We start from the raw sequence: 12,500 nt of genomic DNA, 5'->3' as shown, positions 1-12,500 counted from the left end.
TCTTTCTGCGCTTGCAGAGGAACCGAGAACACAGCAAGAGCGTCATAATTGGAGTTAAAAGGTGCCACAACTTAACGAACCAACTCGTGAAAACGAGGTTCACGGTAAGATCAATATTGCATCTCTCGATAATAAATCGGCTGCAAATAAGACTCGACAGAGGACCAACGGATGCACGGAATTTCAGAGCTTCAGTCGTTTATACATGATAAGCCGTTGTGAAATGAGTGAGTTTTCCGCGGCGTTCGGAACTACATTCAGTGGCAAAAGTTCTAGTTTTCTTACTGAGTTTGAATTATCCCCCTCCCTCCCCCCCAGCACAATGTTGTCAACAGTGAACAGTCATTTCCTTGTGTATTTCAACATTGAAGCTTTTTGGTGAATTTTGACAGTTATGCCTATTAGTTTTTGGCATCGTAGAGGTTTTCAGGCCAATCCTGCCGTTAGTGTCCCAACTACTTTTGCCACTGATTTGTGGGAGTAAAATGTAAAGAGCACGAGATTATTAAGCCTCCCCGCAGACGTCCTTTGGGGTTAGTTTGTCTAGACGAACCCTAAGAGCGTCTGCGTGGGAGGCTAGAGATTATTAACATCTGAGACGTTCTGCGTATTTTTCAGCAACTGGCGTTTTCCTCTCCTGTTCAAGTTTAATTTACGTTTCATGGGTGTACTTTCTTCTTGTCGCGTTATGGTAAAAAACGTGTTTGGAAATGAAATCCTGGCCGATCTTTAAATGGTGTCTTATTCAATGGTTTAAAAAGAAAATTCACTTACAGCGACCAAAAACGTTGAGAGACAGATCGCAGAAACCGTTGCAGAAAGTAGAAGTGACTTTAACTTTTCGCAACGCTTTTCCCAACGTCGCAACAGACTTTTCAAACAGTGTGTACTGTATTACCTGTCTTTGAAGTTGTGTCCTAACGTTTTTTACGTCAGTCTATTTAAGTGTTCTTTTGACCTCATGGGATAATCCTGGCGAGAAAGTTTGCGAAACAACAATGAGTTGAGCAACTCGTCTGGCAATTTCTTGTAAAAATATTGCAGTACAAGTTACGAGAAAATAGAACCTTTTGATAGTCGAAGTGGGGGCTTAATTTTAATTCCCTTTATTTTAGAGACTGCAAAGGCTTTGTCAAAGATAGACATTTAAGTTTGTTTGTGTCCCAGTTGCACAATTCCTTTTCCAAAGAGAATAGCGGATTATTAATCTTAATTTTGCACCATACCCCAAGGCTACGACAAAGCTGTTAGTATTTGGAATTCACTGTCTGGAAAACTGAATGGTCCGTTTATTGTATATAACAATAAACGGACCATCTCATTATTTGCAAAAAAAATGATACCACTTAAGCCATCCTTTAACTGTCATAAAGCGAGTAAAAGGTCAAGATCTCTTTCGTCATTCACCGTGCAGAATTCTTAAAGCGGGACAGTCAACCATTAGCAAGTCGAAGTCTCAGTAAGCGGTACTGCACGGAACCGAGTCAGACTACCGAGCGTTAAAATTTCAGTAGCCTTTTGATAAAGCACAAACCTGCCGGACTTTTCTTAAATCAATTATTTTGTTAAAAATCTGTACAGAATGGCTGAAAAGAACGCGGACAAATATGCCACCAAACTTGAAGAATACGCGGACTCATTGGGAGGAATAACACCAATTCAACGCAAAAACAGAAAATCCCTGTGGATCGCTCTTGGGTGCATTATTGGTGTTGTCGCCCTATTTTCTATCGGATTTCTGGTTGGTTATTTTGGGCGTACATCCAAGGATCATAACAAAACCTGCAACAGTGACCAAGAAAGTAAAGAAATCCACTTTGAAGACTTTCACCACATATTTCAACAGTCAGTTAGTGTGGAGAACCTGGAAGCAGTCATGAGGTATGTATGAACATGCAGTTAGTTTGCCTTGAAGTAGTTCAGTTCATAACTACCAGTGTTTTACGATGTATTTCAAACGCCAGAAGCCTTCGTTTATCGAACTGTGTGAAATCAACTGCCTCGCAAAATGAATTGTGCTCTGGGTCATCGGATACATTCATTTCTTCGTTTAATAAGACCAGTTCTGACATCACAACAACACACGGGAAATTAATTCATTTTTTGCTTCGTCCAATTACGATTTTGCTTTGTAATAAGGGCCTGTTAATGCAAAATCAGTTTATTTTGCCCAGGTTGTACCAATTGGTCAACAAGAATGTCACAATGGGATGGATAATCTATTGTTTACATGGTCTCTGCTTTCATGGGTTCTTTGTGATTGCGGACTTGGAAATTGAAAAGTTGTAATAAAACTCCTAAACTTGTTCTTGTTGTTTAAAATTCATCGTTTCTTTATTCATATATTTCATTGATGGCCGGGCTAAATGTGAAATGCCTGTCATATCAGCTTAATTAATGCGATACTGAGAGAAAGAAACAATACTATTGATGTTACATGGTTATTTTTAGTGTTGACCTTTTAACGTCACTGAGTAGAACTGCAGAAACTTCTGCGCACGCGATTCTTGAGTTCTCGTGTAGCGTGAGAGATTTAACAGGCAGTCTGAGTAAGCTGAAATGATTAATTCTGAAAGGAATTTGAGAGTAATCCAAATGGTCTTCGCATATGAAGGGTCGGGTTGCTCGTCGGGAATTTTGAATTAAACCCCTAAGGGAGACCAATCATGCTTTCTTTGGACTCATAGAGTGGTTTTCAATTGAGTGTCGAAAGTAATTAGATAATTACTTTGGTTTTTGCATTACTTCACTCAGTGATTGGTTCAAAGTTCTCGCGCCACTTTTTCAACCAACCAGAAGTGAAACCCAAACCAATCGCGTGCACATTTTCCCGCGCTTTCTGTCGGCTACATGTAATTACTTCAAGTTTTGATTGGTTTACTGGATTGTCTCCGTCCTTTTTGATTGGCCAAAGTAATTTCTTTGGTTTTGGTTTTACGACACTCATTTGAAAAGCGCTCTAAATGATATATTACATATGTATTTTTATATTTCTCCGCGTGAAACCCTAAACGAGACCTTCACGGATACATATGAACTTCATTTGATGGCGTTCTGCCCAGAACACCCTAAGTGAGACCAAAATTTACACCCCTAAGCTAGACGACAAGCATCCCCGCCCCTTTCATATGCGAGTTCTCCTTGCCCCCGCCCCGGGCTTGATAGCACAAGTGTTACTATTATTTTTAAAAATACAACCTCGCTTTTGCCGGAGTTAAGTGGTTGTATTTTAAAAAATAATTTGAAAGTTATTCTTGTTGAAATACAGTACGGTACGTAGTTGCCATCGTCTTCATCGCGGTCTAATTCGTAGGGCGATAAAACAAGACACGTAACATACAAAGGTGCGCGGAAAAGGGAAGAATAATTGTCACTCTCACCAACACAATTGGAGCCCTTTTCTATTGGCTCCGTGAGAGGACTCTGTAAAATGAGACTTGAGGACTGATAAAGAATGCGGATTTTTAGATGAAAGGTTTTTTTTTTTCGCTTGTTAGGGGCAAGTGCTTGAATTTTCTCCTCTGTCTCAACCATGTGATCCGGATAATCATTTCATTATTCCGTGGTGGGCCTTTGGATCCCCAGATTTTATTGTTAGGCGGGTAAGCTGCAGCAAAGCTGTCATCCATCGGTTACACCGCTACGGCCGCAATCTTTGCGAGCTGTTAGCTGTAGTTAAAGACACCTTTTTTGGTTCTGTGAGTCTGTCTTAAGGAGGCTCAAAAGGGTTATAACACTGTCGTAGGGAAATGTTTGATTTTTTGTGAGGACGTCTGCGAGTCCCCAACTATTGCCATGACAACGGTACAGCACTGCTAAAAGACCCTTTAACAATCATTTTTGGAAAATATGTTTAAAAGTAAGTTGGTACCCTAGTATTTTTTTCCGAATTTCGAACCCCCCCTCCCCCCCCCAAAAAAAAACAAAAAAAAAAAATTTCTGGTAGAACTTTATTGCTGCGCGCGGAGCGAGAAAAGTGAGGGTGAGCAGTAACATAATGTTTGGACAGATTTTAGGTTAAATTGTTTGTTTTTTTGTTGCATACAATCCTAACATGGACATCTGAGCTTTGAGCTTCGCATTTCACCGTTTGTGAAAACTGATGTTTTCAAGTTTCGATTAAAAAACCTAGCGCATGCGCGACCGTGACAGTGCTCCTTTAAAGAATGCGATGAAACCAATCATAAAACTACGCAAGCAAATCAGGGTAGGTCATCGAGCAAGCTCAACAATTCTCATAAGATTTGTTTCCGATTTTCCCGTTTTTGGGTGACATTTTTATTTCCGGTAACTTGTATTCTTTCACCAGCTGACGCGAGCAGTTTAAGTATTGCGTGTGTTTTACGTGTGTGCATGGCGTTGTACCATGCCCATGCGCGGTGGGAAGCTCTTACTCAATCACGTTTAACACGTGATTTTTGCTTTGACCAATTGTCAATAGCCATTATCATAGAAACGTTGATAGCGACAACATTTATCATTGATAACTACAGCAACGGCGTATTGAAGTCAGTGGGACGATCCATTTGCTGTTATCTCTTGGCCCGTTTATTGGGCCGTACTGTAGAGCACGGCTCACTAAACTTGAAGGTTTGCCTTTAGATGAATGATGTAATAAGTTCTTATTTATCTTGTGTTATACCTTGTATTATCGGGCGTTACAGTTTAAGTCACCTTTCCATGTCTTTTCCAGTCCATTTTATGACCTGCCTGCGAACTGTACTGGATACACGACGGTGGGCTATAACTTACAGTGCTGTCATCAAAACTCGGTTAAAAGATGTGTATTTTAAGCTATGAGTCAGAAGCGGCGTTGTTGCCTAACGAAGTTGATTGCCCGGGTAATTGGTTGGTCCCTATCTCATTTGTTCCAATGTTTACTTAAATAGGGAATTTTCCTCAAGACCTCACATCGCTGGAAGTCTTAGACAGCTCGATCTTGCAAACAAACTTGTCGAACGTTGGACAGAATTTGGCTTTGACAAAGTAGAGAAACCCGAGTACAGAGTATTGCTTTCTTATCCACAACCAAGCCAACCCAACAGGGTAACTCTTATAGAGGATGGTCGAGCCATATACAATATAACAGGGAAAATAAAGGTAAAAGATAGGCTGATTCCTCTTATAGTATAGAGTGACGTTTGTATGACCTTGACAAAAGTGTTCGCAATTTGTTTCACGGACCAATGTTTGGCAAGATTAAAACAAAGCTTCTCCTTATTCCCGCCAAGGAAACGTCTAATATGGGCTGTAAACAGTTCCATTGCCCAATCACATTACTGCATTTCAAATGACATCAATGCGAAATGCCGATCGCTTTCCAGAAAGGTCCAAAGTTGCATCCGCGTTCGCTAAGCCAACGAAAATTCACGCTCGTTTGTTTTTGTTCGATAAGCCAATTGAATGTTTTGCATTTCTGTTTACGTTCTGTTTTAACGTTTTTTTTTCCAGGTCATATGAAAGTCGCTCTATTTGACAAATTGACGTCAGTTTCTTATGCGTCTGTGCTGTTATTGATAACAAATTGCGTCACAATATTGTCAAAGTGGCTGTCGAAATCACGAGCCGCCGGCGAGTGATTTTCACAGCAAACTTGCATACGAAGCTTAATGTTCAATCTTGTAGAGGAAAATTTACAAAATAAATTTAGACCATTGTAAGTTTTTTTTTTGATCTTTGAATTTACAGATTTCCCCGGGGCCAGACAGAACGCAGACCTTTGATCATTACCCTTACCTGGCATATGCGCACAATGGCACAGTAGAGGCGGACCTTGTCTACGCCAACTATGGAGGAGAAAAGGACTTCCAAAAGCTATCTGAAATGAATGTCACTGTGCGGGGAAAGATTGTCATTATGCGCTCACGACGCGTAAGTATTTTAACACTTCCAAAGACGGCTGACGAGACCCAACATTGATTTTTTTGATAGTCTGTGGCTGGTAGTTAGGGATATTGTGTTACTGGGGGAGGGGGTAGTAATGTACGGCTCGATAAATTGCGCCTGGGGTGGGGGAAGGGCACAAGTACACACACACGTGGTTAAATGCCAGCTAAGACTACGTCATTCCAACAAAAGAAACAACTTTGCGTAAAGGTGATCAAAACAAAATTATACAAAGTAGTTTAAGATGGGAAGGGGATTTCCTGCTGTTAAACTTTTATTTATGGGTCCAGGATGTTGAGAGAGAATTAAAATTACACACGACCTGAGTTAGCTTATTGAAATGATTGTTTTCTAGCATTCTCTGTACGGACGACATCGTCTTTGCGTAATTACGCTTTCCATCGACCGAACGATTTACGCGAACTCTCGATCTTTAGTCACACTTTTATTTAACAGAAACTTGATCTTTTCGCAGCTCATTCCTGGTTTCATTTATAGGTTTGGAATGCCGAGAAACATGGCGCAGCGGGTGCATTAGTTTATACCGACCCAAGCTTTTCCGCACAGCAGGGATACGGCAGTAATCAAGTATACCCCAATAGTTGGTGGCTCTCCTCTGATGGGGTGCAAGAAGGAACTATACTGTATGGATCCTACAATGGGGACCCTTTGACTCCGGTACTTCCCGCTTCAAAGGGGATGTATCGGAGACCGGTAAATGAAAGCGAACTACCAAAGATTCCAGCACAGGCAATATCATATGGCGATGCTATGGAACTCCTTCGAAGACTTGGGGGTAACATAATTTTATCACTGTTGCCTTGATCTCTCAATGATGAAATTTGCTGATCAGTGGGACATGGTTTGATTCTGTTCTACTTTGAGCTGAGGCGCATGCATTAAATTTCGAGCCAGAGAAGACTGAATCAAACAACGTGTGATAGTCAAACAAGTTGCAATAGAAGGGAAAAGGAAAGGAACTTTATTTAAGTGTCTAGTCATTCTATTGCTGAGGACACTGTAAACTGAAATCAACAATGAACGCAAATCAAATCAAATGTTGGTTTTTGAGGAGAGGGGAAACCGAAGTACCCGGAGAAAACCTCTCGGTGCAGAGTAGAGAACCAACAAACTCAACCCACGTATGACGACGAGTCTGGGAATCGAACCCGGGCAGAGCCCATCTGGAGCGTGCAACTTCCATACAGCGTCTGTGAAACGGCGTTTTCACAAGTAGGTTTATTTTTAGACTAGCCCTTCCCGCGAATTAGGTCAAAAACACAAAGGCAGTTCCGGTTCGGTGACCCTATGACGTCAGCTTAATTTCTTGTAATTGGTCATCGGGCTCCTGTGGGAGTCTCATTCGCGGGAAATTCAATCTAAAAATAAATCGGTCTGTGAAAACGCCGTAGACGCAGTTGACACAGAGAGTTGTAGGCTCCGGGTCATGGGTTCCTGACCCGGGCCACATTGGTGGAAGGCGAGTGCTCTCCCCACTGCGCCATCCCGCGTGTTGATAATAGTTGGAGTTTTCGTGACTCAAAAAGCAATTTTTGACTTTTTCTCCGAATCCTCAGGAAATGAGGAGAGAAAATGAAGTTTGTAGAGAAGAGGTTCTTAATTGACCGCTTTCCTTAGGGCCTTTTCAGGTGCAATTAATTACGTTATTGAAACAAACATAACGAATCTTAGAGAATCTCAACTAACCACAGGCTGAGGGAGACCAGCGCAGCCTCAAAGTTGACTGTCGGGGACTCTTAGAACAACTTCAGCTAGTGGTCGGAGCGGGATTTCAAGTTCTCCTCGGGAGGTTAAGAAAAAAGACCATTGGGTACTGGTTTGCTTTTTTCGTTGCTGATAGTTTGTGTTTGGTTAATCGCTTAGTGTAGCGTACAAAAATATCCAGGTCTCTCTGGTCTAGAAGCTAATCTAATCTCAGCATTTACCAATCTTGTAGGTGCAGAAGCTCCCGAGAATTGGCAAGGTGGATTGAACATCACCTATCACATTGGCCCAGGATTTGAAAACAGCAACGCCAAAATTAAACTGGAAGTCAACAACCGACTACAGGAAAAAACCATTTACAACGTTGTTGGCTCCATCGTCGGCAGGGAAGAACCACATCGGTATATACTGGTCGGTAATCATCGTGACTCGTGGGCGTTCGGCGCAGTAGATGCTCTAAGCGGAACCACGGTAACCAATGAAATTGCCCGTCTGCTGGGCACGCTGGTCAAGAAAGGATGGAGACCTCGTAGAACAATTAAGATTTGTAGTTGGGGTGGTGAGGAATTTAACTTGATCGGATCGCATGAGTGGGTTGAGGAAAACGCACACATCCTGGCAGAGCGCGCCATTGCTTACGTCAATCTTGACGTCGCAGTGTGTGGTGATTATGTGCTAAGGGCAAGAGCAAGTCCTCTGTTTAAACAGGTAACTTACAAATGGGCAAGAGAGGTGAAGAATCCCGATAACTCTGAAGGAAGTGACACAATATACGACAATTGGCTGAAAAGAAGTCCGTCAGATATCAACAGCAGTGAGCCCATGATCTACAACCTCTTCATTGCAAGCGACTACGCTTCGTTTTATCAGTATTTGGGAGTACCCTGTGCTGATTTCGGCTATTGGTTTGGATATGGTTCCAAATCATCCTTGTACCCGGTTTATCACTCTCAACAAGACACATTTTATTGGATCAAGAAGTTCGTTGATCAGAACTTCGAAGTACACAAAGCAATGACACAGTTTGCCGGCGGACTTGTGCTAGATCTCGCAGACCAACCTCTTCTACCATACGACATTATGAACTACGCGCAAGCATTGAACCATTCATTTCACGTTCTTAACTCTTCCCCTAAGTTCTTAGCCAATGGAATATCCCTATCTGTACTTCAAGACGCTGTTACTGGCTTCCTCTACGCCAGCAAACAGTTTGAATCTAGAAAGTCTAAGCTAGCGACCCATAAAAGCCCTTTATGGATGCGCAATCTCAATGATCAAATGGTGAGTGTGGAAAAGGCGTTTATTTACCCATACGGTTTGCCAGGTAAAATCCAGAGTCGTCATGTGGCTTTTAACTTTGGCTTTCATAATTTGAACCCAAGTAGGGCAACTTTTCCTGGAGTTACAGAAGCACTGTACTTGGCTGAGACATCTAATGATTGGAATCTTGTAAGGAAACAAGTGTCGATAGCTGTTTACAGTGTACAAAGTGCGACCCGAGTGCTTCAGTTGCCTATGAAGTAAAAACAAAAGAGTTTTCTTTATTTGAAAGAACTTCTAAAATGACTAAGAAAGTGTTTCCCTTTTTCTTGAGAATGGCGGTTATGTAGCTATGGTTACTTGGCGGCAAGGCTGTATTAGCTTTGGGCTTATTCCATCGTGAAAACGTATCTCCGATTCAGGACTTCAGACACTGTCGTTATTAACCGTGTCGTCAGCCTAGTTAGTGCAAATTAAAACAGCTCGCGTACATAGCACTAAGCAATTCATTAACATATGTGTTATTTTCTGGTTCTATAGATATCAAAGTTCACAGTCGAATCGTCTCGGTGTTTTGCTGAGATAGATTTAATTCGGGTCATGCTGCGGTCGGTATCAATAGGCCTTCCTACATTTCCACAGTCTGTCTCTTGATTTGTCGGGCTTTTTCAGCTTTTTGAAGATGAGATATGTTGTCTGTTTTCCGTGTTTGCCAACCAAACCACCTTCAACTCAACTCAACCTCGTTCCCAGGGTCTCCATTGTAGTTGAGAAGAGACCCTGGTTGGGGCTTGTCACGTGTCTTCCAAAGTCTGGGAGATTTTTAAAATGTGTGTTTGGGGAGGGCAGTGCGGCCCAGTAGTGCAATTGCCTTGAGATCCGGGGATTCCGGGTTCAAGACAAGTTCTGGCCACTGGTTGAATTTGTTCCTTGTAGTCACTGGTTCAACTTCTCAGCTGCACTTGGAAATAGCCAACTACAATCTTGGACAAAACTCTTGGGAAAAACTCGGACGTGAACATCCTTGAACATGCACTCACAAACAAAGTCCATGTCCTCCCCCCTCCCCCCCCCCCTCCTCTTCCCCGTACCAATGTTGATAATGTGGTGAAAAATACTGTGCAAACCTTCGTCCGTTTTTTAACCAACATTGGATAAAGGAAGGGGGGAAAGTATGGAGAAGTTAATCTTTTAAAACACAGACAAATAAGGGAATGACCATTTTATAGCGGTGTATCATATTTTTCCAACGAGTTTTGTCCAAGATTGTAGCTTGCCTCCGGTCAGTTGGGATTCTTAACAGTTGATGTTGAATGTTCTGTTCTGTCGTGATTGTGTTTCATTGGCCCTGAAAAGCCCCTATGGGGAGTTTGCAATTAAGTATGTATGTAAGTATGTATGAGGGATGGCAGTGTAGGCCTTGTCATCATTGCGAGGAAGGGAATCACAACGCATTTGATTTTGGGGCCAGACGACCATCGACAAAGCGTTTCACGGGAAGGTATTGAATGTACTACACATGGAACTCGACGTAAAAGCCACAAAGTACTGAAAAAGTAGTTGTCAAATCGATCGGACGCAACAGAAAATGTAATCGCGTCCGGATTCAAAGTTTAATACTTGAACAAGCTCAAGTGAGCAGTCGAATATTGGGTGATAAAGAAGGACACTAATAGTTTCTCTCCTCATCGACAAAGAGACCCTGAGAACGAGGTTGAACTCAACTTTTTAACCAAACTCGAACTTAACTCAAAACGCAACTCTCGCGATACATTTGACTATCTTTATCTTCGAAATCCATTCGGCAACTTGTCATCAACAGATCAACTCTATCAAAGGCCTAAAATACAAGAAGTGAAAACAAATTATAAATGTGATTACCTTATTTCCGACAAGCTTTACAAACATCCTTACCAAATTTGCGTGGAGGAACTGGAGATGAGACATCACAATGGCTGTAGTTGTATGCTTCCAGGAACATCCCTTTAATTTGTTTGGTTATGTTAATGATTTTATTATATTACTTTCATACCATAGTTTCCGGTTAGGAAAAATAAACCTGAATGTCTCTTTGAGAAGAGAAAATATGTTTCAAAACTAAAATGGCATTCTTGGCACCTGAAGACCTTAAATTTCATAAGCACTTTAAGCTCTTACAGTGCGACGCACCTTACCGTGGCCACCTAACAAAGTTTGGTACAAATTGTCCTCCAATCAGGGTGTGTGAATTTGATTGACAGTCACGCTTCCTTGCAAAGCTCGCATAGTTGTAAGTTGAACACCGTTGCATGGTTTGTTGAGTTGACGTATTTACACGTAGTTGTCAAATGTGAAAGTTTGTTGAGTGGCCACGGTAAGGCGCGTTGCACTATAAAATTATTGTCGGACAAATTAAATTTGACACAAGTTGCTTGGAAACGGGCAAAAGGGCAACAGATTTATCCCGTTGTCAAGCAACTTGTATTCTATCCTTCCTACGCCGGTCACATAATTTATATTTTTTCCATTATTCATGTAAATGGCGGAAACTTTTACTTTCTGGACAAACACAAATGCCATGAAGCAAGGATTCTGAAGGAGTGCTCTCCTTGTGATCAACTAATTCGGAGTATTCTGCAACACAACTACCATTCATTTAGGTAGTAAAGCCTGAAGGGATGAACTGGGAACTGGGATATTTGTCCCTTTGAGATTTGATCTCAGTTCTGTAAGTTCCTCTAAATCGACCGGACGACACCCCTCTTTCGTTATTATTTTGTGTTCTATTGTGCGGGAATTTAAAAGAATGTAATCGTGGATTCAAATAGGTTAATCAAATTTCATGGCAATTACTTAATGAATTTGAAATACGAGGAGCACACATCAAATTAAACCAAGAGCTTTAATATCTGTAGTACGGAGTGACATATTTGCTTATTTGAAACCAAACGAGGAAAATTAGGTTGTAAAGTTCGGAACATGCTCTCCACAAATAGAATCAGTTAAAATGCAGAATACCCGGCCAGCTTACTTGCATATAATTTATTTACATGCCTCGTTCTTCAAACGGTAGTATAGGTTCGTCAGGCTTGAATAAATCCACGTTCCTTATGATGGAAAGATAGATTCGTTGACCTAAACTATATCATTAAAAAATGCCGATTAAACGTAACCTTTATCTTGCGATAGCTTTCGCACGATGATTAAAAGCGACAAACTAGAATTTTTAGATTCTTCCCCGCAAAGGACCAGCGTCCTCTCCGTCTCCCAGTAATGATACTCCACTGAAGGTCTCGTCGAACCATGATTTTTGTCCACGATTGGGCACAAGCCTCACGACATCAACCAGATTCGTCATACTTAATACACGGAACATATGAGAATCAGTCGAACTAGCCATTTGTACCATCTCCTGAATACCTTCCAAATACTCTCCTACAGCAATCACAAACACCTCAATGCCCAAAACCTTCAGCTCAAAGGCTCTTCGAACGGTTTGTTCGCTCTTTATATTGGACTGACCGTCTGTCAAGACGATAATTCGACGAAAACTGCCTTGACGGGCGCCATATTCATCCCCAACAAACATTTCCTGGCAAAGTTTAAGCGCATCCTGTGTGTTCGTTTTTCCACCAGTACGCTTGAGCTCT

The 12,500-nt window shown here is 41.6% G+C and overlaps 2 protein-coding genes across 2 annotated transcripts in view; one reads left to right on the top strand and one right to left on the bottom strand.

Moving 5' to 3' along the window:
- Positions 1 to 1,430: 1,430 nt before the first annotated feature.
- Positions 1,431 to 11,764, top strand: LOC138007469 (putative N-acetylated-alpha-linked acidic dipeptidase). Its single transcript, XM_068854405.1, has 5 exons — positions 1,431 to 1,881; positions 4,890 to 5,100; positions 5,689 to 5,871; positions 6,385 to 6,682; positions 7,844 to 11,764. The coding sequence occupies exons 1-5, from the start codon at positions 1,583 to 1,585 to the stop codon at positions 9,133 to 9,135; spliced, it is 2,283 nt and encodes a 760-aa protein (XP_068710506.1). The 5' UTR covers positions 1,431 to 1,582; the 3' UTR covers positions 9,136 to 11,764.
- The window catches only part of LOC138007470 (integrin alpha-1-like), a 3,162-nt gene continuing 2,422 nt past the window's right edge, over positions 11,761 to 12,500 (bottom strand). The window contains exon 2 of the mRNA XM_068854406.1: positions 11,761 to 12,500. This exon is cut by the window's right edge and continues 301 nt beyond it. Coding sequence (XP_068710507.1) covers positions 12,077 to 12,500 — 424 coding nt within the window. The 3' untranslated portion in view covers positions 11,761 to 12,076.

Source organism: Montipora foliosa, chromosome 6 (assembly GCF_036669935.1).
Source record: "Montipora foliosa isolate CH-2021 chromosome 6, ASM3666993v2, whole genome shotgun sequence".
In the NCBI taxonomy this organism is placed as follows: Eukaryota; Metazoa; Cnidaria; class Anthozoa; order Scleractinia; family Acroporidae; genus Montipora; species Montipora foliosa.
Note: the sequence above shows the minus strand (reverse complement) of the source record. Positions and strands in the feature narration are given on the sequence as shown.

What these genes read in the sequence shown, in the direction of transcription:
- LOC138007469 (XM_068854405.1), top strand. Translation starts at nt 1,583, where the DNA reads ATGGCTGAAAAGAACGCGGACAAATATGCCACCAAACTTGAAGAATAC. An exon ending in ATATAACAGGGAAAATAAAG is followed by an intron (nt 5,101 to 5,688) that starts GTAAAAGATAGG and finishes TTGAATTTACAG; the next exon opens with ATTTCCCCGGGGCCAGACAG. An exon ending in TCATTATGCGCTCACGACGC is followed by an intron (nt 5,872 to 6,384) that starts GTAAGTATTTTA and finishes TTTCATTTATAG; the next exon opens with GTTTGGAATGCCGAGAAACA.